Below are 24,041 nucleotides of genomic sequence, written 5' to 3'. Positions count from 1 at the left end.
GCATGAGGTGGGGGGGCCCACTCTTGTCTCCAATCTGGCCCATTGGACATTTAAGTCCTATAAAATTTCTCAACCAATAATTTGTTTGATTTGATGTAAACATCGACAAAATAGACAGTTGAATGTATCCAAAAACAAACAGACGAACTGATAAAACTGACACTAAGCGAACTGACACTTCCGTTTACAAGCACGATGGGGTGTAATGAAGGCAATGACCAGTAAGCAGCAGCACGCCTAGACATCGCTCCCAGGTGTCTTTGGTGAAAACCGACGAAGAAGATGGCAACGAAGAAGAAAAGATGCTAAAAAATGCGGATTGTTGACACTGGCAACGCTCTTCAATGAGAAATTCGCGCGGACGCAGAAAGTTCTCAAACACGTAACGTAGATTCTTTTAATAATGTCTTTCTAACATGGATGATAGTGCGCTCATCGAAGTGGGCGGGCGCTGCTATTGCCGAATGCTAACATTGCTTGGAGATTTGTCGTCACTTCTTTTCACCACGTCTGGATTTGACACCCATCAATTTAACACTTACTAGCCTGTGTATGTATTTCATGTTCGTCTGACTTTTGTTTTTTTTCTTTCAGCGTGAAATATGTCTTTTCTACTCGATGACAAGGCAGTATATGAACCTGTCAAAGACATCGGCCACCCTCTCAGGGCAACACCAGGTGTGGAGATTTCGTTTTGGTTGTGGGAGAAGACAGCGAGGAACAAACACGGAAGTCTTTTCTTCTTCCTCCTCCTTTCTCATAAGACGCTCACGATGTCCGGCTGCGTGTGGACGTGTCGCGGGTGTCCAGAAAGGAGCTGGAGGACAACTTCCTGCAGCTGTACGACGACTCGCTGCTTCTCAAGCAGCACATCCACCAACAAGAGGACAAGATCAGAAAGTGAGAAGGCGCCTTTCCCCGCTTTTCTTGTCTTCTCCCCGACACGCCGTGTTTGTGGCACCTCACAGGCTGGGCACCAAGTTGCTGAGGCTGGTCAAAGACCGCCGTCGCATGGAGCAGTTGGCCCGGGGGGTCGGCGCTCCGACGGGGCCCGGGCGGCGGGACCCGGAGCAGGAGGACTTGATGGACGAGTTCCAGGAGAAGGTGCGAGCGCTGGAGGCGGACAATGAGAAGCTGAAGCAGCGGTTATTTGTGGCCCAGCGCCAGCAGAAGCTAGCGGCCTCGTCGTCCTCGGCGCGCGCGGCTCACCTGCGCGTCCAAACACGCGCCCCCTCCGCCCCCAGGAAGCGCGACGATGCCTCATCTCCTTCGCCCACGCCGCCCAGACGTGAGTGGTGCCTAAATGCCGCGCCGTCGTAGCGGTCAGACGTCGGCTGACTCGGGTGTGTCGCTTCCCCGCACTCAGGCGCCAGGAGCGCGGCGGGAGACGAGCTGCCGCCGAGCGGCCTGCCGACGGCATACGTGCACGCTATGCTGGAGGAAGCGCGAGAAAAGAGCCGCAACCTGTGAGAGCCACACGCCCTCGCTGCCGGTGCAACGATATGTCGACCATGTCACGGCGGCGTGTCGATGTTTTGTGCGGCAGAGAGAACGTGATCGAGTCGCAGCAGCGTCGCATCGCTCAACTGGAGGAAGAGAAACACGTGACGCTTCAGCAGCAGAACAAGTCTGAACTCAGGTAGAAGATTTGGACGATGAGGATGGCGTTGGCGGTGCTGATGATGACGAGGTGGGGGCGTGGCAGGTCGCAGATCAACAACAACGTGACCATGATCAAACTGCAGAAGCAGCTGGCCGAACGATGCGGCGCCGTGGTGGAGCTGGAGGAGCGCTTCCTGCAACTAAAGGAGGTGCGATATTCCGTCTTGCTGTCAATCAAAATGTTTTCAAAGCAGAGATGCTTTCTTCTCCAATACTGAAGCAAAACGGCTGTGTTTTGCAGAGTCAGCAGACGCAGAAAGCATGCTACGAGGCCGCCACGGCCAAGATGGCCGAGCTGACGTCGCAGCTGAGGGACGAGCGCGCCAAGAACGTGGAGCTCAGGACACAGCTGCAGACGGAGCAGCTGTCGCACGCCAAGATGCAGCAGGTGCCGACCCGCCGCCATTGCCTTCGCCGTCGTTGCTGCCGTCACTCACGTCCCATCCCATCCCGTCTCTTCTGGCCACCAGTTGCAGGACCGTGTGGACGAGGTGGAGCAGGAGAAAGCACTTCTCAAGGAGCACAACGAGAAACTGCTCAACAGGTGAGGCGGATGTGTGTACACACCTCAAGGTCACCAAGAATTGTGTGTGTGTGTGTGTGTGTGTGTGTGTGTGTGTGTGTGTGTGTGTGTGTGTGCGCGCGCGCGTGCAGCGTTTTGGATGGCTCCCAGCAGCAACGCTGTAGCACTCAGGAGCGCCAGCTTCAGCAGCACGTGGCTCAGCTGGAGGAGGCGCTGCAGGCCGATTTGCTGGACAAGAAGGAGATCCTGGAGCAGGTCAAAGCTGAAAGAGGTGAGCCCCACTTCAATCTCCTCATGCCCCGCCCCCTTTTTTTCCTGCCGTGCTCTTGGTGATATGTTGAATGGAGCGCCGTAGCGTGGTTGAAGCTATTATGTCCTATTTGTTCAGATGCCTGCCAGAACCTGAGAGAAGAAAAGCGCAAGGTTGAGGCCCAGCTGGCCCTTGAGAAGCAGGAGATGGAGGACCTCAGACGCCGCCTGGACATCTTCTGCGGGGTGAGCCCACATTCCGCAGATGCCACCTCCATTTTGACTTTGGCCCCTGACGCTTGTCTGTGTCGTTCACAGGCAGACGACCCGGATGGCGAGAAACTCACAGAGGCGCTGCTGCTCATCAAGGTGATGGCGGCTGGAGAAACACACAGGCTCAGCTCTTGCTCGGACCTCCTTCTCAGTTTCTCCTCCTACAGGCGCGTAAATCACAGCACTGTGGAGAGTTGAGCTTCCTGCAGGATGGCCAAGATTGCGGCCCGAACGAACATGCTCACGCGGAGACCATCCAAGAACTGGAGAAGGTCAGGCAGCTCCTGGCCGTGGAGAGTCGGATCAGCGGTGACCTGAAGGTACCGGCGGTTCCTCAAATCAGACTGGCTAGCTGGCATGCTAATGCTAATGGTGTGATGTGTTTGCAGATGGAGCTAGACCGGGTCCAGAAGAAAATGGAGTCTGACAAAAGGTTGCACGCGCAGCAGTTGGAACATCAGACACAGATGTTGGCCGCCAAGGATGCCAAGTTGCACAAACTGGAAGGTAGCGGCTTTCCTTCTCACGACGCGCCGCCTTTCCGTCGGGCGCTCAAGCTCCTGCGGCCGCTCCTCAGCTCAGTTGCGTGGCGCGGCCTACGGCGCCAAGACCGTGGACCCCTCAGACCAGGATCTGAGTCCATCGCTGGAACATGGAGAGAACCTCGTGGAAGTTCAGATCGTGGGCGCCGCCCTGTCCGAGGCCGCCCTGGAGGCTCTGGGCGACCTGGCGCCGTCCACCTTCTGTACGTACGCCTTCTACCTCTTTGACCTGCACGCCACCCCGGTGGCCGCGGGCCCGACACCGCGCTACGGCTTCACGTCGCAGTACGTGGTGAGCGTGGACCAGGATTTTCTGGACTACGTGGGCCGGCGCCGGCTGTGCGTGGAGATGCATCAGGCGCTGGGGCTGCGCTGGAAGACGGTGGCTAGCGCCGCTCTGGATCTGCACCGCCTCCTTCGGGATGGGGCGGCGGCCGGGACGCTGCCGCTGGTTGGTGAGTACTTCCCGCACCGGTGCGCAAGAGTACCGTAATTTTCGGACTAAAAGTCGCTCCGGAATATAGGTCGCATTAGCCATAAAATGCACAATAACGTGAAAAAAAACATATATAAGTCGCTCCGGAGTACAAGTCGCATTTTGGGGGAAATGTATTCGACAAAATCCAACACCAAGAACAGACATTAACGAGCAACAACAGGCTAAACGATAGGTATGCTAACGTGACATAAACACAAACGAAGAGCTGAGAACAGGCCTGACGTAACATTCAGAGTTATTCAAATAACTATTACATAAATAACACGTTTATAAAACCATCTGTGTCACTCCAATTCATTAAATCCTTCAATCGTCCTTTATGGAAACGATGCCGCGTATGCGCCGCGCCGCTGACGTCTGAATATTCCACAGACCCATATAACGATATATAAAGTATATATCAAATAACTATCATATAAACAACAATATTATGAAACCATCTGTGTCACTCCACATCATTAAATCCATCGATCAAATTCCTCGTCCTTTGTCAACAACGCCCCGCGTGCACCCTGACGTCAGCCTCGTCGTTATTCCACAGATCTAGAATATAACTTTATTATAGCGTTAACAAAGTACCGTAACTTTCAGACTATAAGTCGCGTTTTTTTTATAAGGAGCGACTTGTTTTTTTTTTCCCAAAAAAAAAAAAAAAAAAAGTGAAACCGCGTTAAACGAACTGCGATGTTGCAAGGGATGAATTTCAAGTGACGTTAGCAGCGCGACGCAGCGTGGCGCGGTGCGGCGTTTGTTTACAAAAAGGACAAAGATTGATCACGGGATAACAAAGATGACGAAGGGCCCCACGTACTACCAGCATCATTAGCAGCTTTGTTTCTAAGTGTCATGGAGGACGAAGAGTTTGAAGGATTTAAGGATTTGGAGTGACACAGAGAGTTTGAAAAACTATTATGGCTTTTACGCACGCCCGGTCCTACTCTACGGAGCTCTCTTTCACCTCCGTGGATGGAAGTCGTGGCTTTTAGGCACGCCCGGTCCTATTATATGGATCTCTCTTCCACCTCCGTGGCTGGAAGTCCACGCCGCCACACGCCTGGAAGTTTGTTTTGTTAAATAAAGAGCCGTTTACCAAACCCACGTCTTTCTTTGTACTTTAACGCTACAATATAGTTTTATACTCGATCTGTGGAATAACGACGAGGCTGATGTCAGGGCGCACGCGCGGCGTTGTTGACAAAGGACGAGGAATTTGATCGATGGATTTAATGATTTAGATTGCACAGATGGTTTGATAATATTATTGCTTAAATAATAGTTATTTGACCTCTAATTTATATATCGTTATATGGGCCTGTGGAATATTTTGAAGTGCAGGCGCCGTCAGCGGCGCGCACCCATTTTTGACAAAGGACGATCGATGGATTTAATGAATTGGAGTGACACATATGGTTTTATAAACGTGTTATTTATGTAATAGTTTTTTTTAATAACTCTAAATGTTACATCAGGCCCGTTCTCAGCTCTTCGTTAGCATACCTATCGTTTAGCCTGTTGTTGCTCATTCATGTCTGCTCTTGGTGTTGGGTTTTGTCTAATAAATTTCCCCCCAAAATGCGACTTATACTCCGGAGCGACTTATATATGTTTTTTTTTTCACGTTATTGTGCATTTCATGGCTAATGCGACCTATATTCCGGAGCGACTTTTAGTCCGAAAATTACGGTACAAGGAAAGATGTGGGTTTGGTAAACGTCTCTTTATTTAACAAAACAAGAGTTCAACAAGCCAACAAGTACTGAACTGTAACGATAAAAACATATACAAGTTCCGATACGAAATAAAATAAAACCCGCCCGAGCACCGGCCCACGACTTCCATCCACGGAGGTGAAAGAGAGCTCCGTAAAGTATGACCGGGCGTGCGTAAAAGCCATGTCCGAGCCCCATCCACCGTCCCCGGACAGCCACCCGGCCGAGCGCCGGCCCACGACTTCCATCCACAGAGGTGAAAGAGAGCTCCGTAGAGTAGGACCGGGCGTGCGTAAAAGCCATGTCCGAGCCCCATCCACCGTCCCTGGACAGCCAACCGGCCGAGCGCCGGCCCCCGACTTCAATCCACGGAGGTGAAAGAAAGCTCCGTAGAGTAGGACCGGGCGTGCATAAAAGCCATAATAGTTTTTCAAACCTTCTGTGTCACTCCAAATTATTAAATCCTTCAAACTGTTCGTCCTCCAGTCACTTACAAACAAAGCCGCTAATGATGCCGGTAGTACCTGGGGCCCTTCATCATCCCGTGATCGAATCTTTGTCCTTTATGTAAAACAATCGCTGCGCCGCGCCACTAACGTCACTTGAAATTCAAATTACAGTAATCCCTTGCTACATCGTGGTTCGTTTATAGCAGTTTAACGTTTTTTGTTTTTTTTTTAATTTTGAAAATTTTTGAAAAAATTCACATATAAGTCGCTCCTCAGTATAAGTCGCCCCCCCACCCAAACTATGAAAAAACCTGCGACTTATAGTCCATAAATTACGGTAGTTGTCATGTCCTGCTGTCACTTTCAGGAAATAGTGGTGCCGACACCTGCTTCGGATCGTTGGAGTATTGGATCAAGCTGCGCAATCCCATCGCTGAGTCCGAAAGGCTGGCTGTGGTCGGCGACCGTGACCGACACGTATGTGCGATTCATCGCTTCCTCGTGTGAGCTAGCACGCCTTAGCTGTTGCATCTGCCCTAGATGGCTGCGGAGAAGGAGCTACAGGTGGAAGTGCGCGGCTGCAGCGGTCTGCGCTCCCGATGCTCGTCGCTGCCCAGCCCTTACGTGGTCTACAAGTTTTTCCACTTCCCCGACTACCCCACCTCCACGGCGCACAACTGCCGGCAGCCTCGCTTCGCCGACGTCAAGTCCTTCCGGGTGGTTGCCGACGGCGCTCTGGAATGCTACCTGGCCTCCCAGGCGCTCAGCTTCTACGTGTTCGACGACAAGGAGCCGCAGATGGACGAGTATTTGGGCAAAGCCAGTGTTCCTCTGGCGCCGCTGTTTCGGGATCAGGAGATCACAGGTACACTTTTGACCTGAGTCACAAACACCTCCACCTCATGAAATGTAGCGTGAGAACCTTTTCCACCTGTCTAAGGCACCTTTGACCTCCACGACACCTCCGGGCACCACGTCGGCCATATTGACCTCGCCGTCAAGTGGAAGATGCCCTCTGTCCAAAGCAACAATGTTCTCCTGCTGGCGGAGGTCGGTGGAGGCCACGCGTTGTCCGAAAGCCACACAGAGCCCTCAAAGCTCGGCGGCGACAGCAGCGGCCACGTCTTTGATCCGAAAGCGGCGACGCCCCCGCCGACCGCCAAGAAGCTTCCCGGCAAAGAAGAGCAGGTGACCAAGAAAGTCACTTTCCGAGAAGCGCCGCCCCCTGACCTGCGGGTGAGCTCAAAGACACCAGAGAGGTGGTTGAGTGGGCGGGGCCTCATCCGTCGACTAACTCTTTGCAGGTGCTGCCCGGCGGGCCGTTCCGCCCAGCCGAGGAAGACGAGGATGACGAAGAGTCTTTGATCTCTGAAGGTCAAGTTTTCCTACCGCACCGGACTTTCACCTCTGACCTCGGTGACACGCAACACCTGTTTCCATCTAAGTCGGCGTGCGAACACAACGCCACTACATGCGCTCCATACGACAGCGATGACGACGACGGCATCGTTCTTCACCAGGTCACTCAGGTCAGCCTTCACCTCGACGAGATGGACGGTCTCTTTCTGAGAAAGAGTCGCAAGAGTCACAGGCCTGTGTTCAGGACTTGCAGAGAGTGCGGGTGGAGGTCACGCGTCTCAGCCTGGAGGTGGAGTCACGCTTGTGTCGAGACATCAACGTGGTGCGACTCTTTGTGGAGTTCTCCTTCCTCGACATGCCCACCGAGGAAACGCCCGTGTCCCTGCCCAAACCTCCTCCGGGGAAGAGCATCAGCTTCAACTTCAGCAAAGGTGCGTAGCGCCAGTGCGACACGTACGTATGTGCGCTCTATTCAACTTTCTAATCAAGTCCGGATCGGTCGGCAGTCATCGGCGTGGGCGCGGCCGGCGAAGCTTCGAGACGCAAACTCCTCAAGGACGTCCTGCGAGGACAAAACGCCAACATGGAGAGGTGAGGCCCACTCAGAGCTTCATCCATGCGACACTCGCCGACCGCTTGTCGTCGCCTGGCAGAATTCGTTTCACCGTGGTGAGCGAGCCGCCAGAGGAGGAGGAGCAAGAGCGCGAGTGTGAGGATGTGGGCGTGGCCTTCTTGAAAATTCCCGACCTGCTGAACCAACCCGACGACGTCGTCCACCTCGACCTCCGAGGTCTGAGCACCTCATCGCTATCATCTGGTGGAAACGCTCCGTGAACCCGAATCTGCGCATGTGTGCGTTGCAGTTTTGGACGCGCAGGACGGCGTGTCCCGGCTGGGGAGTCTGCGGGTTTCGTTCGAGGGAGTGCACACGCTGCGCGCCATCTTGGACGAGCCGCACATCGCCCCGTCACCATGACGTCTGAGGCTCCTGACGGCAGTCATGTGACAGGCTAACGTGTTAGCGACTGAGTAGGCAGTAAGTGTGAAGAAGGAGCCCCATTTTACCAACTGGTCTTGGTCTCATGTGCTCCCGGTCCGCCGGTTCTTGGGAGTCCCAAGCTGATGTGAGCTGCTGAAAAAATGTCGTGTCGTTTGCTCTTTTTACTTCTGTCCTGTTTTTATCCAAAATAAACACATTTTAGTATTCTCGTTTCTACTCAGCAACCTTTTGTTTTTGCACACACATTCGCACGTAAGAGCCCGCCTCCACGTCCATCTTATTGGATGAGCCCGTGTGGCGGAGGGGAGGCTGTCACCGCCAGCTGACGATGAAGATGACTAAGATTCAGTGGCAGCTAAGGAAGACTCGCAACAGCAGGTAAAAATTATTTTTGCAGAAACATGACCGAACATCTTGACGTGACTTTGGCTGGCGTCGGGCAGAAGTAGCATTGCAGTCCAGAACGGACGCGGCAGGTGTCGGCAATGAGCGCGGACGAGGATGCACGTTGGCTGGAGTGGGTGACCAAGCAGTTTGAGAGTATCGCCGGGGACGACAAGGAGATCGACCTGGACGAGTTCAAGACAGCTCTCAAAGTCAAAGAGGTTGGTCTGGCGTCATTCGACCCTCTCTGCGTCACGTGACAGCCCCCCTCTGCCCGCCTCCGCCACAGTCTTTCTTCGCCGAGCGCTTCTTTGCGCTCTTCGACTCGGACGGGAGCAGTTCCATCAGCTTGGATGAGCTTCTGGAGGCACTGGACCTTCTCATCCATGGTAGTGAGACGGACAAGCTCAGGTTCCTCTTCCAGGTCTACGATGTGGATGGTGAGTGGCACCACCGAAACCAAATGGGCCAGCGAGAACGACGTGAAGCCGTTGTTACGTCATCTGCGACCTTCCGCACAGGGAGCGGTTCTATCGATCCGGACGAGCTGCGCACGGTTCTGAAGTCGTGCCTGCGCGAGAGTGCCATCTCTCTGCCGGAGGAGAAACTGGATGACCTGACGCTGGCGCTGTTCGAGTCGGCCGACAAAGACCGCAGCGGCGCCATCACCTTTGAGGAGCTCAAAGCAGAACTGGAAGACTTCCCAGAGGTGATGGAGAACCTGACCATCAGGTGGGTGCGGCCCGGCGTCCCGCTCCCGGCCCGCCCGGACTCACTGAAGAATCTTTTTTGCGGAAGCGCGGCAAACTGGCTCAAACCTCCGGAAGTGGAGCAGAAGAAGCGTCAGACCCCTCGCTACCTGACACGGGCGTACTGGCAAAACAACAGTCGCAAGCTCCTGTTCCTGTGCGGCTACGCTTGCCTCAGCCTAGCGCTCTTTGTCGGCGCCGTCCTGCAGCATCGCCACGGGAGCGCCTGCTACATGCTTGCCAAAGGATGCGGACAGTGCCTCAACTTCAACTGCACCTTTGTCATGGTAATGCCAAGTACAGATGGCCGGGAAGTCGGATGCGCCTCATCTGCGTGCGTGTTCTTCAAGGTCTTGATGCTGCGCCGCTGTCTCACGTGGTTGCGGGCCACCTGGGTGGTCCGGGTTCTGCCGTTGGACCAGAACATTCTCTTGCATCAGATTGTGGGTTACGCCATTGTCGGATACACGCTCGTGCACACCACCGCCCACATCTTCAACTTTGGTAAGGCGCTCGCCAATACTCAACCTCCAAGCGGTCGGACGCCACCTGTGTGTCTTTTAGCTCAGCTCTCCCAGCATAGTGGCTTCAGCGTGTGGGAGTACCTGCTGACCACGCGGCCCGGCATCGGCTGGGTGAAGGGCACAGCCTCTGTGACGGGCGTGGTCCTTCAGGTGGTCATCTGCCTCATGGGGCTCTGCTCTAGCACCTTCGTTCGACGCAGTGGACATTTTGAAGTAAGCACACCGCAATAGCATTACTCGGTCAGTAGAGAGCGCACCCTTGCCACCATTGGAAAGGAACCAAAATTCAAGATGACTTCCATATATATAAAGTCCGGTATGTGGCAGGTGTTCTACTGGTCTCACTTGTCCTACGTGTGGGTGTGGTCACTGCTTATGATCCATTGCGCCAACTTCTGGAAGTGGTTTGTCGTTCCGGGTCTGCTCTTCCTGCTGGAGAAGATCATCGGAATCGCCGTGTCCCGTATGGGAGGTCTGTACATCGTGGAGGTCAACCTGCTGCCGTCCAAGGTGATGGATGACCCTTGCGTGACCTCCGTCTGACCTCACCTCATGAGGTCTCTGATGACTCTGGCTCTGCAGGTGACTCATCTGGTCATCAAGCGTCCACAGTTCTTCCAATTCAAGCCGGGAGATTACGTGTACATCAACATTCCGGTCATCGCCAAGTACGAGTGGCACCCGTTCACCATCAGCAGCGCTCCGGAGCAAGCTGGTGTGACCTCCTTTCTGTCTACTTGCACACTCATGTGGCAGGGAGGCCAAGTTGAGTGTGCATGCGTGTGTGTGCGTGTGTGTGCAGACAGTCTGTGGCTGCACATCCGCTCCATGGGCCAGTGGACCAATCGTCTGTACGAGTATTTCCACCAGCCGCAGACTCCGGCACCGAGTCCCAAAAGGCTGGCGGCGAGCCTGCGGAGCAGACAGATGATGAAGACTCAGGTGGGAAAAGGCTCAGCGCTGTCACAGAGGCGCCATGTTGTCCCTTTGTGAAATACACATAGAAGTCTGAAAGAAGGTAAAAGCTGATGACATCATCGCACGTATCGGCAGGAGGAGTCGTTCAGCTTGGCGCACGCCGACGCTGCGGTGGCGTCCAACGAGGACAATGCGGTGGAGCTGATCATGTACCGTCACAACGGCTCCCAGAGCGGCGCCGCCTCCCCCGCCGCCGCCGCCATCTCGCTGCCTCTTCCCGTCCCTCCGGACGATCCGGGCCCAGCGGAGAGAGGCGAGGCCCTGCCCCCGAGAGAGGTGGATCAAGTGAGTGTTGATGAGCAATGGGCTGGCAACACCCACTGACGCAGCTCGCTTTGTGCGCTTGAAGGTTTCTGCCAAGTTTGGCGAGAATCACCGCTTCTGCAACATCAAGGTGAGCAAACCGCTCGCGTTGGCACGGCAGTCATGTGACCTGTTTCGCGCCGGCCAACAGTGCTACGTGGACGGACCCTACGGCACACCCACCAGACAGATCTTTACGTCCGAGCACGCCGTTCTGATCGGGGCGGGCATCGGTATCACGCCTTTCGCCTCCATCCTGCAGAGCATCATGTACAGGTGACTTGCTCTCGCTCCCGGCGCCTTTCTGCCATGTCCTTCACGAGACCCAACACGCTCGTGGGTTTCCAGGTACCGGCGCAGGAAGCAGAATTGTCCCAACTGCAACTACTCGTGGTGCGAGAACATTAAGGATAGTGAAATGAAGCTTCGCAAAGTAAGTCCACGGTAAATGACAACGGTCAACAGCACTTGAAGCAAAGTTCCGTTTTTGCCGATTTCTCAGGTTGACTTCATCTGGATCAACCGTGACCAGAAGTCCTTTGAGTGGTTCGTCAGCCTCCTGACCAAACTGGAGATGGACCAGGCCGATGGGGAGCCCGAAGGTGACCGCCAATGCCGTGTCTGAGGTGTGACCTCGCGACTTCAATGACGTCTTCTTCGGCAGGTCGCTTCCTGGAGATGCACATGTACATGACGTCAGCCTTGTGCAAGAACGACATGAAGGCCATTGGTCTACAGATGGCGCTGGACCTTCTAGCCAAGAAGGAGAAGAGAGACTCCATCACGGGCCTGAGGACGAGAACGCAGCCCGGGCGACCCGAATGGGCCAAGGTGAGAACCTCCCAAAAGCTCCTCCAAATCGACTTTCACTAAAGCTCCTCACTTTTGCAATTTAAAAGGAGAAGCAAAAGCATAAATAACCAAATGTCATTCACAATCAGGTGTTCCAGAAAATTGCCGAGGAGAACAAAGGAAAAGTTCACGTGTTCTACTGCGGTTCTCCAGCGTTGGCCAAAGTCATCAAAGCTCAGTGCGAACACTTTGGCTTCCACTTCTACAAGGAACACTTCTGATGTCAGAGAAGACGTGGTGCAAGCACGGGCCGTCCTGCTCTGCAAACGGAATGGAACTTTGTCTCACAAGCTTGAATAGGACCACTGCACCCCCCCCCCCCCCCCGCGCATTTTTACACCCCCCTTAATGGACGACTGCCAACAACAGCGTCAGCTGCTTTTAACAGACGCACACACACATCCGTTCAAATCTACACTGTCTAAGAATATATTAATATATATTGATTAGTATTATATTATTGTATTATATATTTAGATGTTATTTGTATATCCGTGGTATTAGTGAGGTCAGCCAAAACGAAGGGGCAATTAATTTTTACAAGGGGCCACATGAAAAACCTGAGTTGTGTCAGAGGGCCACACCTACGATAACTTAAACCTGCTCAATTTTCTTCCATTGTAAAATGCACTAAATTATTTATTTTAAATAGCTGGTACTGGTAATTAGAAGAATACAATTATTCTGTTTATATTTATATTAAGCTATGTGAAATTGTGGTGTATAGGTCAAATCAAAAAAACAATCATTAATCAGTACAATTTATTCTTAACTTCTTTAACTTTTCCTCAAATGACAAAGCCGCTGCATCTCTGGGTGTGAAGTTTGATAAAAAGTCCTTGTTGGGCTTGCAGTTTTGCTAGTAATGCATCAGCCTCTGTTGCGCGCTGTTTATCAGACAGATGTATTTTTTCTCATGCTTGGTCGAATCAAATTATATTCTTTAAACACAGCGACCTGTGTACCACAAATCAGGCACACGGCTTTACCTTTCATTTCTGTAAAGAAATACTTGGCAGTCCATGTCTTGTTGAAAACACGGCAGTCCTTGTCAACTTTTCTTTTCTGAGGGTCAGCACACATTTCGAGGGCAGCATTACTTCGCACTGTTCACCTTCACGCACAGCTCACATACACGTACGCTATACGGAAGTGCGACGCCTTTCAAAATAAAAGCAAAACAGTTGTATTGCACGCACGACACAGATTTTTTTTTTTTTAATTAAGTTGTAATCAAATATAATTGACGATTGGCCTCATGCAGGCCGGACAGGGACGCACAAAGGACCGGATGTGGCCCGCGGGCCGTATTTTGCCAAGGTCTGATCTAAATAGATTATTCCATTAATATTTAGATATTCCAGAAATAAAATGACGACCGTGGTGGACCTTTGCCTTTTTTTTTTTTCCCACATAACCGCACATTTGTAATTTTGAGAGCGTGACCTTTTATAATATACGTAAGCGCTGTCAGCTAGTCTTCTTTAATAATTATTTCTGTCGATCGCAAATATTTCATTGCATTAAAGGTGGAAAGATCTAAATGTGTGTTTTAGTGAATGACACTGGAGGTTGGATTCCGATCGTCGGTTTGATCGATGAGTAGTATTCGACGCTCTGTTGGTTGTCCTGTCTAGTGTGCGGCTAGCCGTTAGCTAGTTGGCTACGCAGGAGCCTTTCGGCGTCGGGCAGCTTGGCTAACTGTGGACCAAAGCCTTCGAAAAGGTCGCTTCTTTGCATCCACAAAATGTCAGCGGTGTCCGTTGGTTCAAGTGGACGTCGTTATTGATTACAAGACGAGTGAAGATTGAGTTTTCTTAGCAACGGATACCTTTTTTTCGTTTCGGCTCAAGCTAGCTCCGTGGCTAATGTGAGCAGCCCCTAAGATGGCGAAAGGTAGGCCTTCCTTTTTAAACATCATTTTCAAATTTCCTGATCGCTGCATACCTAATCGTACGTAAACGCTACTTAATGTGTGCTTATTGCATTTGACGATTGCGGCGAGTTACTGAATGGAAAAGAAGAAAAATAATGTCATCGAGCGGCTTTCGACCGACGAGCTATTTGCAGTACATTTTTTCTCGTGTCCAACTGCAGCATTTAGTCGTCTTTCCTCGACACATGACGTACGTAGCGTTGAAGTACCTCACACAGTCGTCTGTTTGACTGGCACGGTTTCTATCTATCTATCTATCTATCTATCTATCTATCTATCTATCTATCTATCTATCTATCTATCTATCTATCTATGCATCTCATGAATGCATGGACTTGCGTATACACACAATCACGATCCATTGTGGAAATGAAATATGAATGTTTTTTTTGGTCAAAAGTTAAGCTTGTCGTTTTGTGGCATAAAGTCATTGAAATCTGAAATTGGCATACACACACAAGATTGCACCTTAGTTCCATCATCAACCACATTTGCTGTGTGAATGTGTCGTCAGTTGTCTAACGGCAGCCTGGCAGCTCCACAACCCAGAGCCGGCCAGCCGGCACCTGCAACCAGAACAATTGAGGGCACCTCCTGCAGCTCTTCACTTTGAATTGGACATCCACTTTTTCTTTGGATTGTTTTATATTATGTGCCCTCTCTGCATCCATTGTAGCCTGGTCATCCTGGAAGGGAGATCCTCCCATCTGTGGTCTCTTCTCAAGGTTTCTCATTTTTCCCCCAGTAGTTTTTTTTTTAGTTTTACCTTGCCCTCCTGGGAGATTAAGGTCAGGGGATGTTTGAGAATAATTGTCAATATTTGAGGCCCTTTGAGACTTGCTTGTGATTTAGGGCTATATAAATAAACTTAACTTGACTTGACTAGGACCAGCCAATCCCCCCCGGTCCCGCCCCGCCCCCCCTCCCAACAGCGTGATGTCGTCCAGTCCCAGGAACTCGGTGCGCCTCCTGTCGCGGCGGGAGCGCGGTTGGCAGACGTGCAGCTCGCAGCGCCTCCTGCATTTGCTGGTGGAGGAGAAGGTGTGCGGGATGAAGTGGCAGAGCCAGGTGAGCTCGCTGCCGGCTGCCATTTTCTTTTCTTATGGCGACGCTACGGCTTACCACTTTCCTGTTTATGTTCAGAAAGTTGAGCTGCCTGACAGCCCCAGATCCACCTTCCTGTTGGCCTTCAGCCCTGACCGGTGAGGATGCGAATGAAGGCGGGCGTGGCTTTAGTGTTGTGTGGCTGTTAATCTCGTCTGTGTTTCCACGGCGACACTCTTCAAGGACCCTTATGGCCTCCACGCACGTCAACCACAACATTTACATCACGGAAGTCAAGACCGGGAAGTGCCTCCATTCCCTGGTGGGCCACCGTAGGACCCCCTGGTGTGTGACCTTTCATCCCACCATTCCTGGCCTAGTGGCCTCCGGATGCCTTGACGGCGAAGTCCGCATCTGGGACTTGCACGTGAGTGGGCGAGGCGGTGGATCCGGACGGCGGATCCGGACGGCGAATAACCGTCGTGGTTGTCGGCACAGGGCGGCAGTGAGAGCTGGTTCACAGACAGTAACGTGGCCATCGCCTCGCTGGCCTTCCACCCGACCGCTCAGCTCCTCCTCATCGCCACCAACAACGAGTTGCACTTTTGGGACTGGAGTCGACCGGAACCCTTCGCCGCTGTCAAGACTGGCAGCGACGCCGAGCGAGTGCGGTGGGTCTCGCCAAGCTGGCGTTCAACTCTTTCTCCTCGTCATTTGACATTGTTTGGGCGTGTTCCTCAGGTTGGTGAGGTTTGACCCGCTGGGGCACAACCTTTTGACGGCCATCTTGAACCCGTCGTCCAATCAGCAGGTGAGCCGTGCTCGATTCCCGCGGCGCGCTCTCTAGCCCAGTGTGTTTTTTGTGTTTGTGTTTTTTAGAGCGAGGACGATTCCGAGGTTCCCATGGACAGTGTGGAGCAGCTGCCGCACCCTCACTTCCGCCAGCGTTCCTTCTTGCCTCAACCCGTTCGCCGCACACCCATCCTGCACAACTTCCTGCACATCCTGTCGTCCCGCTCTCCCAACACGCAGAGCCCCAGCGAACAGGCACGGCCCCTGGCCGACACCACGGAATCACCCGCCGCCCCCCTGGGCCACTTTGTCACCACAGAGCGCGGGGTGTCCTTCCTGGAATGCACCCGCTTCCTGGGCATGGCGTGCATGTGCAGTCACTGCTCGGCCAACCGCGGGCCGCCTGGCGTGTCGTCGGAAGCCCCCCAGACCTTGCCTTCTTCGGTCGCCTCCTCGGCGGCCCGCACGGAGCCACGCCCCTCAGCCTTCACCTCGCTCTACTACGGCGGCAACGGCGATCCCAACTCCACCTCCAGACCGGGACCGGACTGGTCGCGCAGCTTACTGAGTATGAGGGAGGGCGGCGCCGGCGCCAACGTGCTGCCGCCCAGGACCTCATCGTCGTCTTCGCTCGGCCTCCTGGCAGCGTTGCGTCAGCAGGACGGCTCGTCCCACTCGCCGGTGTACACCTCGGCCAGCGACGGGCGAGGCTTCCCCCAGCAAGGGGACGGCTCGGGCACCAGCAGCGGGCACCACCCCTTCTGGGACGGCTCCCGCGGCAACCCTGCCTCCTTTCGGAACGTGTTGCAGTGCAATCTGAGCCGCTATTTCCTGGAGTTTGAGCGCATGCAGGACCTGGAGCCTCCGCCGGCGGGTGGCCAGGAACCGAGCCAGGAGCTTCTCAATAACAACGTGGACTCGGACAGAGCCGGCCCTTCCTCCTCCTCCCCCACCATCATCCATTACCAGCCTCCGCCGCCGCCTCCCCCTTCCTCCGCTCCCCAAGCCCCGGAGCCGGAGGGCTCTCGGGGGCACCTGAACCGCTGCCGCGCCTGTCACAACCTGCTGACCTTCAATCACGATTCTCAACGTTGGGAGCGCACCAACCAGACCTCCTCCACCACCTCCTCCTCTTCCTCATCCGCCTTGCAGCCCACTTCTGCCTTGTCCTCCTCGCCCTCTCCTTCGCCTGATGGTTCTGTCCCGAGCGCCAGGAGTTCTCTGGACAGCCAGCGACGGCCACTGCCCACCACGGCGCCAACAGCAGCTTTCCCTCTGCCGTCGTCTGCCGAGCAGACTGTGGGTTTGGTGTACAACCAGGACACGGCCCAGTGGGAGAGGGTGTACCGCCAGGCCGCTACCCGTGCCCCTGACCCCTCAGAGGCCTTAAGCCAGGAAATGCCTGTGGATCCCTCACCCGTGGACGAGGACTACCTCCGAAGGTAGCTTCGGTCGACTCAAAGTCCGCGAGTCATATTTTCCGCTCACCTTTTTCTTTGTCTCTCAGGAGACTTCTAGAGTCTTCTCTCATGTCGTTGTCTCGCTACGACATGACCGGATCTCGGGACCACCCCATCTATCCCGACCCGGCCAGGTAAGCCCGTTGATCACCCCCCAGCGATGAGCCGCGGGTGCTAACAGACGTGCCGCCGCCGGCTGTCCAGGCTGTCGCCCGCAGCGTACTACGCCCAGAGAATGATCCAGTATTTGTCCAGACGGGACAGTATCCGTCAGCGCTCTCCTCGCTACCAGCAGAACCGCCTGCGGGCCATGTCTTCATCTTCATCCGACGGGCCGGCTGGAAGCGTGTCGGGCTCCGTGGAAAACCCCGACGTGGACTTTGACGAGTTGGAGTGAGTTGGCTGCGCGTGGCCGCGGGCGTCTGCGGTCGGCGTGGGCTAACAACGATGTTGTCATTTCAGTGATAACAGCGAGCGAGCGCGGCACAGGGCGCCCCGGAACGCCAGGATGTCAGCGCCGTCGTTGGGTCGCTTCGTGCCAAGGTGAGTTTGCGTCAGGTCCGGTCGAATATTTATATATGATTTTTGCGGTCCCGCCCGCAGGCGCTTCCATCTTCCCGAGTACCTGCCTTACGCCGGAATCTTCCACCACGAGAGAGGCCAGCCGGGCTTGGCCACGCACTCGTCCGTCAACAGGGTGCTCGCCGGTAAGCGTGCGTCCCTCAAACTCAACCTGACTGCAAGCACTGCAAACTCAACCCCCCCCCCCCCCGTCAGGCGCGTCCATCGGCGACGGCCAGTCTGCGGTGGCAAGCAACATCGCCAACACAACGTACCGCCTGCAGTGGTGGGACTTCACCAAGTTTGACCTGCCCGAGATCAGCAACGGTACCAAACAATGGGGATCTGAGTTAGCATCTGTTAGCTAAACGACTAGCGCGGCCATCTGAACTAGGAGTCTGCGGGATGTTCGCCACCTGAAGTTGTTTTTTCTTTGTGCGCAGCCTCCGCCAATGTGCTGGTGCCAAACTGTAAGATTTACAACGACGCCAGTTGCGATATCTCAGCGGACGGTCAGCTGCTGGCTGTCTTCATTCCCAGCAGTCAGCGCGGGTTTCCCGATGAGGGAATCCTCGCAGTCTACTCCTTGGCGCCGCACAACCTCGGGGAGATGCTTTATACCAAAAGATTTGGTAGGAGACACGCGTGGCTGTCTTCATCTCAACACACACACGCACACGACTTGCGACTCCCATCCTCATTTTCTCCCTCCCTCCCCAGGTCTGAATGCTATTTCAGTTAGCTTATCACCGCTGGGCTGCTATGTGATGGTGGGGCTGGCCTCTCGCAGGATCCTGCTACATCCCACCACTGACCACATGGTGGCGCAAGTATTTCGCTTGCAGCAGCCGCACGGAGGAGAGACCTCCATCAGGGTGAGCGAATGTTGCGGTCATCTCGTCATCATCGTTGCCGTTCAACCAAATGAATGAAGGGACTCTTGGCTTCCAGAAGGTCTTCAACGTGGTCTACCCCATGGCGCCGGACCAGCGGCGTCACGTCAGCATCAACTCGGCTCGCTGGCTTCCCGATCCCGGGCTGGGTCTGGCGTACGGAACCAACAAGGGGGACCTGGTCATCTGCCGGCCTGTGTGAGTGCTACCGTTGATATGGCTTCCTGTTTACTGGATGTGATTATCTTGCTAATGTTAATGGTCAGTGGCAGCAGGAAGTCTGCTGGGTCAAGACCTTCAATTTGCTTCGTTAATGTTAACGAGGTTGAGCCCCCGCCTTCCTGCGTACACCTCAATTAATACACGCGTGCGTGTTCAGGTTCTACCGCAGCAACGGCGAAAGTGCCACCGAGTCCGGTGCCGAACCTTTATTTTCCGTCAACAACGGCAGTGGCGGCCGGACGCGAGGTTCCGACCGACCTGGGTGAGTACTGTTGTCGCCTCGTCCGCGGGGGACCTCGGCGTCATCCTAACGTGCCGCGTGGGTGTTCAGGCCCAGTCGTTCGGGATGGAGGCTGGATCGAGACATGGGCCTGATGAACGCCATTGGTCTTCAGCCCAGAAACCCCGCCCCCTCTGTGACATCCCAAGGAACGCAGACGCCCGTGGTCCAGCTGCAAAACGCCGAGACCCAAACGGAGCTTTCCGAGCCCGGCGCCGCTCGCCTCCGAGCCGGTACCGATGTCTTCTGTGCACCTTCCTCGCGCTTTGACCTTTTTCACTGATCTGCTTTCCATCTCGTTCCTTTGCTTAGCGCCACCCGCCGCCCTAGCGGCCGACGGCCTCGAGTCCCAGACCGCGGGAGCTTCGGACGGGAGTCATGGTGGCCGTGCCTTGGGGGAGGTCCCGGCCAACGCAGGTACGCCGCACGTCAAGTCCAAAATGTTTTCCACCCCACCACCATTCATCCCACTGATTCATCGGACTAATCTTTTTTTTTATCTGAGAAAGCTACATTTTTAAATGTTTTCAGTTGATGCTTAAATGTCAATGTATGTATCTACAGTCATTTCTGTAATTTCCTTACGTGCTGTTTTTGAAAGCTTGACGCGCTTTGAGTTGAAAAGCTGCTTTGCCTTGGTGACATGTCGTGGTCGTTCCAGGCGAGGTCTCGGAAGGCGGAGGTTCCAGCGAAGACGCTCTGGCTCGGATCCACCGCCTGATCGCTGAGCGCGGGATGACAGCTGTGGTGCAGCGCGAGCAGAGCACCACCATGGCTTCCATGGGTGGATTCGGCAACAACATCATCGTCAGCCATCGGATCCATCGTGGCTCGCAGACTGGCGCCAGGACAGCCAGGACCGCTGTCGGGCCCACCACCGTTGCCGCCGCCTCAGGGGCGTCTCTCGTCGGCCGGGCCTCCGACCCCCCCGAGCGCCTTGCTCCCCCGTGGGGTCCTCGCTCTGCCGAAGGCGCTGACGATGTTTTTGATGGTGGCAGCGCGGAAGAGGACTCGCTGCCGGGCCCCTCCTCCCCCTCCCCCTCCCGTCACAGCAGTTTCCAGGGTGACCCATACGGTAGGTAGTGAGGGTTGGCCCCGATCTGAGCGAAGTTTGCCCTCAGCTTCCCTTCAAACCTTCAGTGGCGTCAGTGTGCACTTCCCGCCCATTTGGAAGCAGCATCAACATTCCCACCACAAAAGGGCTCGAGCGCGGAAGGGCTCGAGCGCAACCCGTGCCCGCCCATCCGCCAGCGCGCTCGCACGTTAGCTCAAGCGCCACGTCCCGGAGGAGCGGCGGCATCCTCTACCAGCTGGTGGTTAGCTAGCACTTTTGTATTATGTGACCTTGAAACGCTGTTGTCGGTCATCCGTCGCGACTGAAGCTCCTCCCGACGACCGCATGCGCGCAACTCGGCCGCCACTCGCTCACCTAATTTATTGCGGGAAGGAAATTTTCTTTGGACTGCTTGGGATCACGCGTTAAAACATTCCCATTGTCGGTAATGTCGAGCTTGGGATTGGTCACAGCGACGACCAAAGTCGCTCTCGCGTCATCACCACCAGAAAGCCGCGTGCTCCTCCCTTGTCCCCCTTCAGACTCCTTGAAAATAAAACTTGAAATGTTTCCTGTCGACTGTACAGGCACCATGTTTACATTTCCTGTTTTAAGCGAGTGTGTGTGGGTGTATGTGTGCATGCCTGCACAAATGTGTGCGGGTGATGAACCTTGAGAAGTGCAGTGAGACTTGTGATTGTTAGGGTTTGGATGGTGACCTGGCCCAGGTCCTCCTGGCTTTACTTGACTGGTTAACACTGAACTAAAGGCGCTGGTCGCAGTGGCGCTCTCGCTGCCGGCACCACAACGCTGCTGTCACCAGTCATTGCTCTGATTTTTAGATGTGATGTCATTAAAGAACGTGGAGACTCCAACGGCTTCTTCCTCTTGTTTGAAAGTTTCAAATTGAAACCATTTGTTTTCTTCGCAAGACATGAGAGTGATGGCTATGTTAGTTAGATTGGAGAGAAGGATGGATGGATGGATGGATGGATGGATGGATGGATGGATGGATGGATGGATGGATGGATGGATGGATGGATGGATATAAAATGACACTTAATCCACACGACTGTGTTAATGTATTTTCTTAGCCTCATTTATCAAAAGCAATCGCTGATTTCAGGCAGACTGTCTTCATTGGCAAACAAATAATGAGGGTAGATGTGATGAGGAGGAGGAGGAGCAAGAAGGAGGGACGACACGCCACTTGTTGAAGTGATGCGAGCACATGCGACATCAAGTTGAAGACTTGTTGGAGGCGTCGGTGCTCCTTCGTGGGTAAGTCAACACTAAGTCAAAAGTTCTATTTGTACAATTGACGTCAGTTTTGTGTGCTTTGAAAGAAAATGGCAAACGGGTCAGACGGCAACGCCTCCAGCTGGCCCCGCCTCACGCTCAACACCTCCGGTCAGTCCGCTGCCCAGCTGCTGCTGCTCACCGGCGTGACGGTGGCGCTGAGCGCCGTCACCGTGCTGGGGAACTCGCTGGTCCTCCTCTCCGTTAAGGTCAACCGCCGCCTGCGTACCGTCAACAACTACTTCTTGCTGAGCCTGGCGACCGCCGACCTGCTGGTGGGGGCGGTCTCCGTCAACGTGTACGCGCTTTACGCGGCGTGCGGCTCCTGGCCGCTGGGAGCCGCCCTCTGCGACCTCTGGCTGGTCGTGGACCACAGCGTGAGCGCCGCGGCCGTCTTGAACCTGCTGCTTATCAGTTTGGACCGTTTCTTCTGCCTGATCCAGCCGCTCAGCTACCCGCTGAGGCGCACGGGCAAGACGGCCGCCCTGATGATCGCTCTGACCTGGCTGCTGTCCTTCTCTCTATGGACACCGGCCATCCTGTGCTGGCAGGGGGCCGGGGGCGAGCGCCTCGTCCCCGAAGTGGAATGTTACCCGCGGTTGCTCGCTAGCCCCGTAGTCACTCTCGGGACCACCCTGCCCGCCTTCTTCCTGCCCGGTGTCGCCATGGTGGGCCTGTACAGCCACGTATCTGCCGCCAGCCGCCGGCGTCTGAGCGCGCGTCGCCGGCCGCCGGGGGACCAGGTCGGCACATCTGCTTTTTCCCTGCGGGGCGAGGCTACCGGCGACCGCTCGTCCTCCGGCATATTCAAACTTGGAAGGAGCGGAGGGGCGTGTGCGAGTGCAGACCCGTCGGAGTGGACCGCCCTCTCGCTGCACCCGTCTCACAGTGCGGGCGACGACTCGGCTCGGTCCCGACGGCACCGGGCGGCCTCGGCGGCATTGTCTTCGGCCGCCTCCACCTGGCATCGTGGCGCGGTCAGGGAGAGAAGGGTGACGCGCACCATACTCACCATCCTTCTCACTTTTATCCTCACCCGGGCGCCGCACAACGCCATGGCGCTGGTGGCCGCTTTCTGTCACGTACGTATCCCGGACGTCCTGTGGCAGGCGGGTCTCTGGCTGGTTTACGTCAACAGCGCTGTGGACCCCGCCTGCTATGCTCTGTGCAGCCCCACATTCAGGAGCACCTTTCGCCGCCTACTGCGATGTCGCTGTTCTGACCCGCCCGTCTGAACTTCAACGGGCTTCATCATGTGATGAAAAGAGGGGCGTCTGGGTCAACGTCGAGAAATTGATTTCTACCGTTTCAAATATGGCAACTGGAAATGACAGCATACAAACAGCATCATTCATGCTGTCACTTGACCTCATACATGTTAGGGTTAGGTCATTTGACGTCATGTTAGGTCTGTTTTATGAGACATCATACTTTTTCTTAGTTGATTTGATCAGTGACTCCCAGTCAAGGCCTTCAAGGCTTCTGCTGGTCCAAACACAACCAACTTCCATGAAATAATTAGTAGTTATGTTTATTAAGTTATGGCACCTTGAGCGGTGCGAGCGAACGTTTGGAAAAATAGCATCAAATTAAAAGAATGGTATGGCTTACAAAATAAAAATACTGAAAGGTCTTTTCATTAATGTTAACCATAACGAGGTGTGACTAAATGTTATAACATCTCGACGAGTTTTATTATTTGATGTGTGTTTCTGTTTCCTGTCTCGTCTGGAGCTCAGTGACGTCACTTCCTCCAGCTCGACTCGCGCTGGTATTTGGTTCAGTCGCAGCAGCTGCGGTGTATGAATAACACCGATTAGCGTAATTTAACACAAAAATGGACCGATGGCCGGCCAGTCGAGGATTCCCTATGGGAGAAAAAGAAGAAATTACATTTGGACACACTTTCATTTCATAGACGTGGAGAAGAAAACGGAATATGTTGTGGGAAGAAAAGATGGAGAGTAATACGGCCACAAAATCACGCACCGCGAATCTCAAGAGACATCCTCAAGGCATTCCATAATGAAATGGAGGTAAGTCGAGACATTAATGTAACCCCTGGTCTATACTCTTAGGGAGTTATTCTATATTGACAGGGTTCTGCAGAATTGCAGCATTTAAAGAGACAAAAAAAGCTTGGACTAAAACTGAAATAAAATGTCATCAGTTTTCTTTGACCATAACTGGACTAAAATAACAGTTTTGTTTTTACTAAAACTGGACAAAAGTCACAGTTTTTGTCAACTAAAACTAAACCAAAGTAGACTATTCTGACTAAAATAAAATAAAATGCTCAGACTTTGTCAACCCAAACTTAAAAGAATTAAAAAGAACGTTCATGAATGTTAATAAAAAATATTAAAGCTAATGTGAAAGCTTGACAAAGACCAGATTAATGCTTCAGACTCATGGGTCCCTTTTTTCCTGACAACTCGGACCTCC

At 54.0% G+C, this 24,041-nt stretch overlaps 4 protein-coding genes and 1 long non-coding RNA gene across 10 annotated transcripts; 4 read left to right on the top strand and 1 right to left on the bottom strand.

Annotated features, from left to right (window-relative positions):
• Window positions 1-217: 217 nt before the first annotated feature.
• Window positions 218-8,481, top strand: rpgrip1l (RPGRIP1 like). Its single transcript, XM_088379747.1, is given in 23 exon segments — window positions 218-382; window positions 595-678; window positions 765-900; window positions 969-1,288; window positions 1,367-1,466; window positions 1,547-1,639; window positions 1,706-1,811; window positions 1,904-2,050; window positions 2,133-2,206; window positions 2,317-2,456; window positions 2,574-2,680; window positions 2,753-2,803; window positions 2,875-3,027; window positions 3,097-3,214; window positions 3,285-3,704; window positions 6,274-6,383; window positions 6,447-6,771; window positions 6,847-7,142; window positions 7,211-7,442; window positions 7,445-7,696; window positions 7,772-7,856; window positions 7,919-8,055; window positions 8,129-8,481. Coding segments are annotated over 22 exon segments (3,591 nt in total). The 5' UTR covers window positions 218-382; window positions 595-602; the 3' UTR covers window positions 8,242-8,481.
• Window positions 5,502-13,272, bottom strand: LOC148396016 (uncharacterized). 2 transcript variants are annotated; one of them, XR_015859220.1, is made up of 5 exons: window positions 13,045-13,272; window positions 12,139-12,315; window positions 11,387-11,875; window positions 11,054-11,281; window positions 5,502-10,930 (listed from the first exon to the last, which is right to left on the bottom strand). It is a non-coding gene; the product is annotated as an uncharacterized LOC148396016 (long non-coding RNA). The 2 variants fall into 2 exon arrangements; XR_015859219.1 differs by having other exon boundaries at window positions 5,502-10,834; window positions 13,045-13,270.
• On the top strand, window positions 8,154-13,443 carry nox5 (NADPH oxidase, EF-hand calcium binding domain 5). Of its 3 annotated transcripts, XM_088379749.1 has the most exons (18): window positions 8,154-8,301; window positions 8,523-8,643; window positions 8,709-8,870; window positions 8,939-9,089; window positions 9,171-9,381; window positions 9,448-9,685; window positions 9,749-9,902; window positions 9,963-10,135; window positions 10,250-10,432; window positions 10,505-10,637; window positions 10,725-10,864; window positions 10,976-11,185; window positions 11,250-11,294; window positions 11,355-11,479; window positions 11,552-11,636; window positions 11,706-11,805; window positions 11,868-12,034; window positions 12,145-13,443. In XM_088379749.1, the coding sequence occupies exons 3-18, from the start codon at window positions 8,751-8,753 to the stop codon at window positions 12,274-12,276; spliced, it is 2,367 nt and encodes a 788-aa protein (XP_088235875.1). In that variant the 5' UTR covers window positions 8,154-8,301; window positions 8,523-8,643; window positions 8,709-8,750; the 3' UTR covers window positions 12,277-13,443. The 3 variants fall into 3 exon arrangements, with proteins under 3 accessions (XP_088235875.1, XP_088235874.1, XP_088235876.1); XM_088379748.1 differs by having other exon boundaries at window positions 8,939-9,381; window positions 9,749-10,135; XM_088379750.1 differs by lacking the exons at window positions 8,154-8,301; window positions 8,523-8,643 and having other exon boundaries at window positions 8,715-8,870; window positions 10,976-11,176; window positions 11,250-11,479.
• A 255-nt stretch (window positions 13,444-13,698) lies between these two features.
• On the top strand, window positions 13,699-21,172 carry ambra1b (autophagy and beclin 1 regulator 1b). 3 transcript variants are annotated; one of them, XM_088379745.1, is made up of 19 exons: window positions 13,699-13,951; window positions 14,878-15,059; window positions 15,135-15,193; window positions 15,279-15,462; window positions 15,534-15,706; window positions 15,777-15,846; window positions 15,915-17,269; window positions 17,335-17,421; window positions 17,492-17,680; window positions 17,750-17,830; window positions 17,891-17,994; window positions 18,065-18,175; window positions 18,292-18,480; window positions 18,569-18,723; window positions 18,803-18,939; window positions 19,121-19,225; window positions 19,295-19,476; window positions 19,556-19,660; window positions 19,905-21,172. In XM_088379745.1, exons 1-19 carry the CDS (start codon window positions 13,942-13,944, stop codon window positions 20,324-20,326), a joined length of 3,900 nt encoding a protein of 1,299 aa, XP_088235871.1. In that variant the 5' UTR covers window positions 13,699-13,941; the 3' UTR covers window positions 20,327-21,172. The 3 variants fall into 3 exon arrangements, with proteins under 3 accessions (XP_088235871.1, XP_088235872.1, XP_088235870.1); XM_088379746.1 differs by having other exon boundaries at window positions 13,700-13,951; window positions 14,939-15,059; window positions 18,800-18,939; XM_088379744.1 differs by having other exon boundaries at window positions 13,700-13,951; window positions 18,800-18,939.
• Window positions 21,173-21,355: 183 nt separating this feature from the next.
• On the top strand, window positions 21,356-23,279 carry LOC148396013 (muscarinic acetylcholine receptor M4-like). The gene is made up of 2 exons (XM_088379766.1): window positions 21,356-21,578; window positions 21,644-23,279. Exon 2 carries the CDS (start codon window positions 21,647-21,649, stop codon window positions 22,829-22,831), a length of 1,185 nt encoding a protein of 394 aa, XP_088235892.1. The 5' UTR covers window positions 21,356-21,578; window positions 21,644-21,646; the 3' UTR covers window positions 22,832-23,279.
• The last annotated feature ends 762 nt before the right edge of the window (window positions 23,280-24,041 follow it).

Source organism: Syngnathus floridae, chromosome 6 (genome assembly GCF_059516105.1).
Source record: "Syngnathus floridae isolate MCC-2025c chromosome 6, RoL_Sflo_1.0, whole genome shotgun sequence".
In the NCBI taxonomy this organism is placed as follows: domain Eukaryota; kingdom Metazoa; phylum Chordata; class Actinopteri; order Syngnathiformes; family Syngnathidae; genus Syngnathus; species Syngnathus floridae.
Note: the sequence above shows the minus strand (reverse complement) of the source record. Positions and strands in the feature narration are given on the sequence as shown.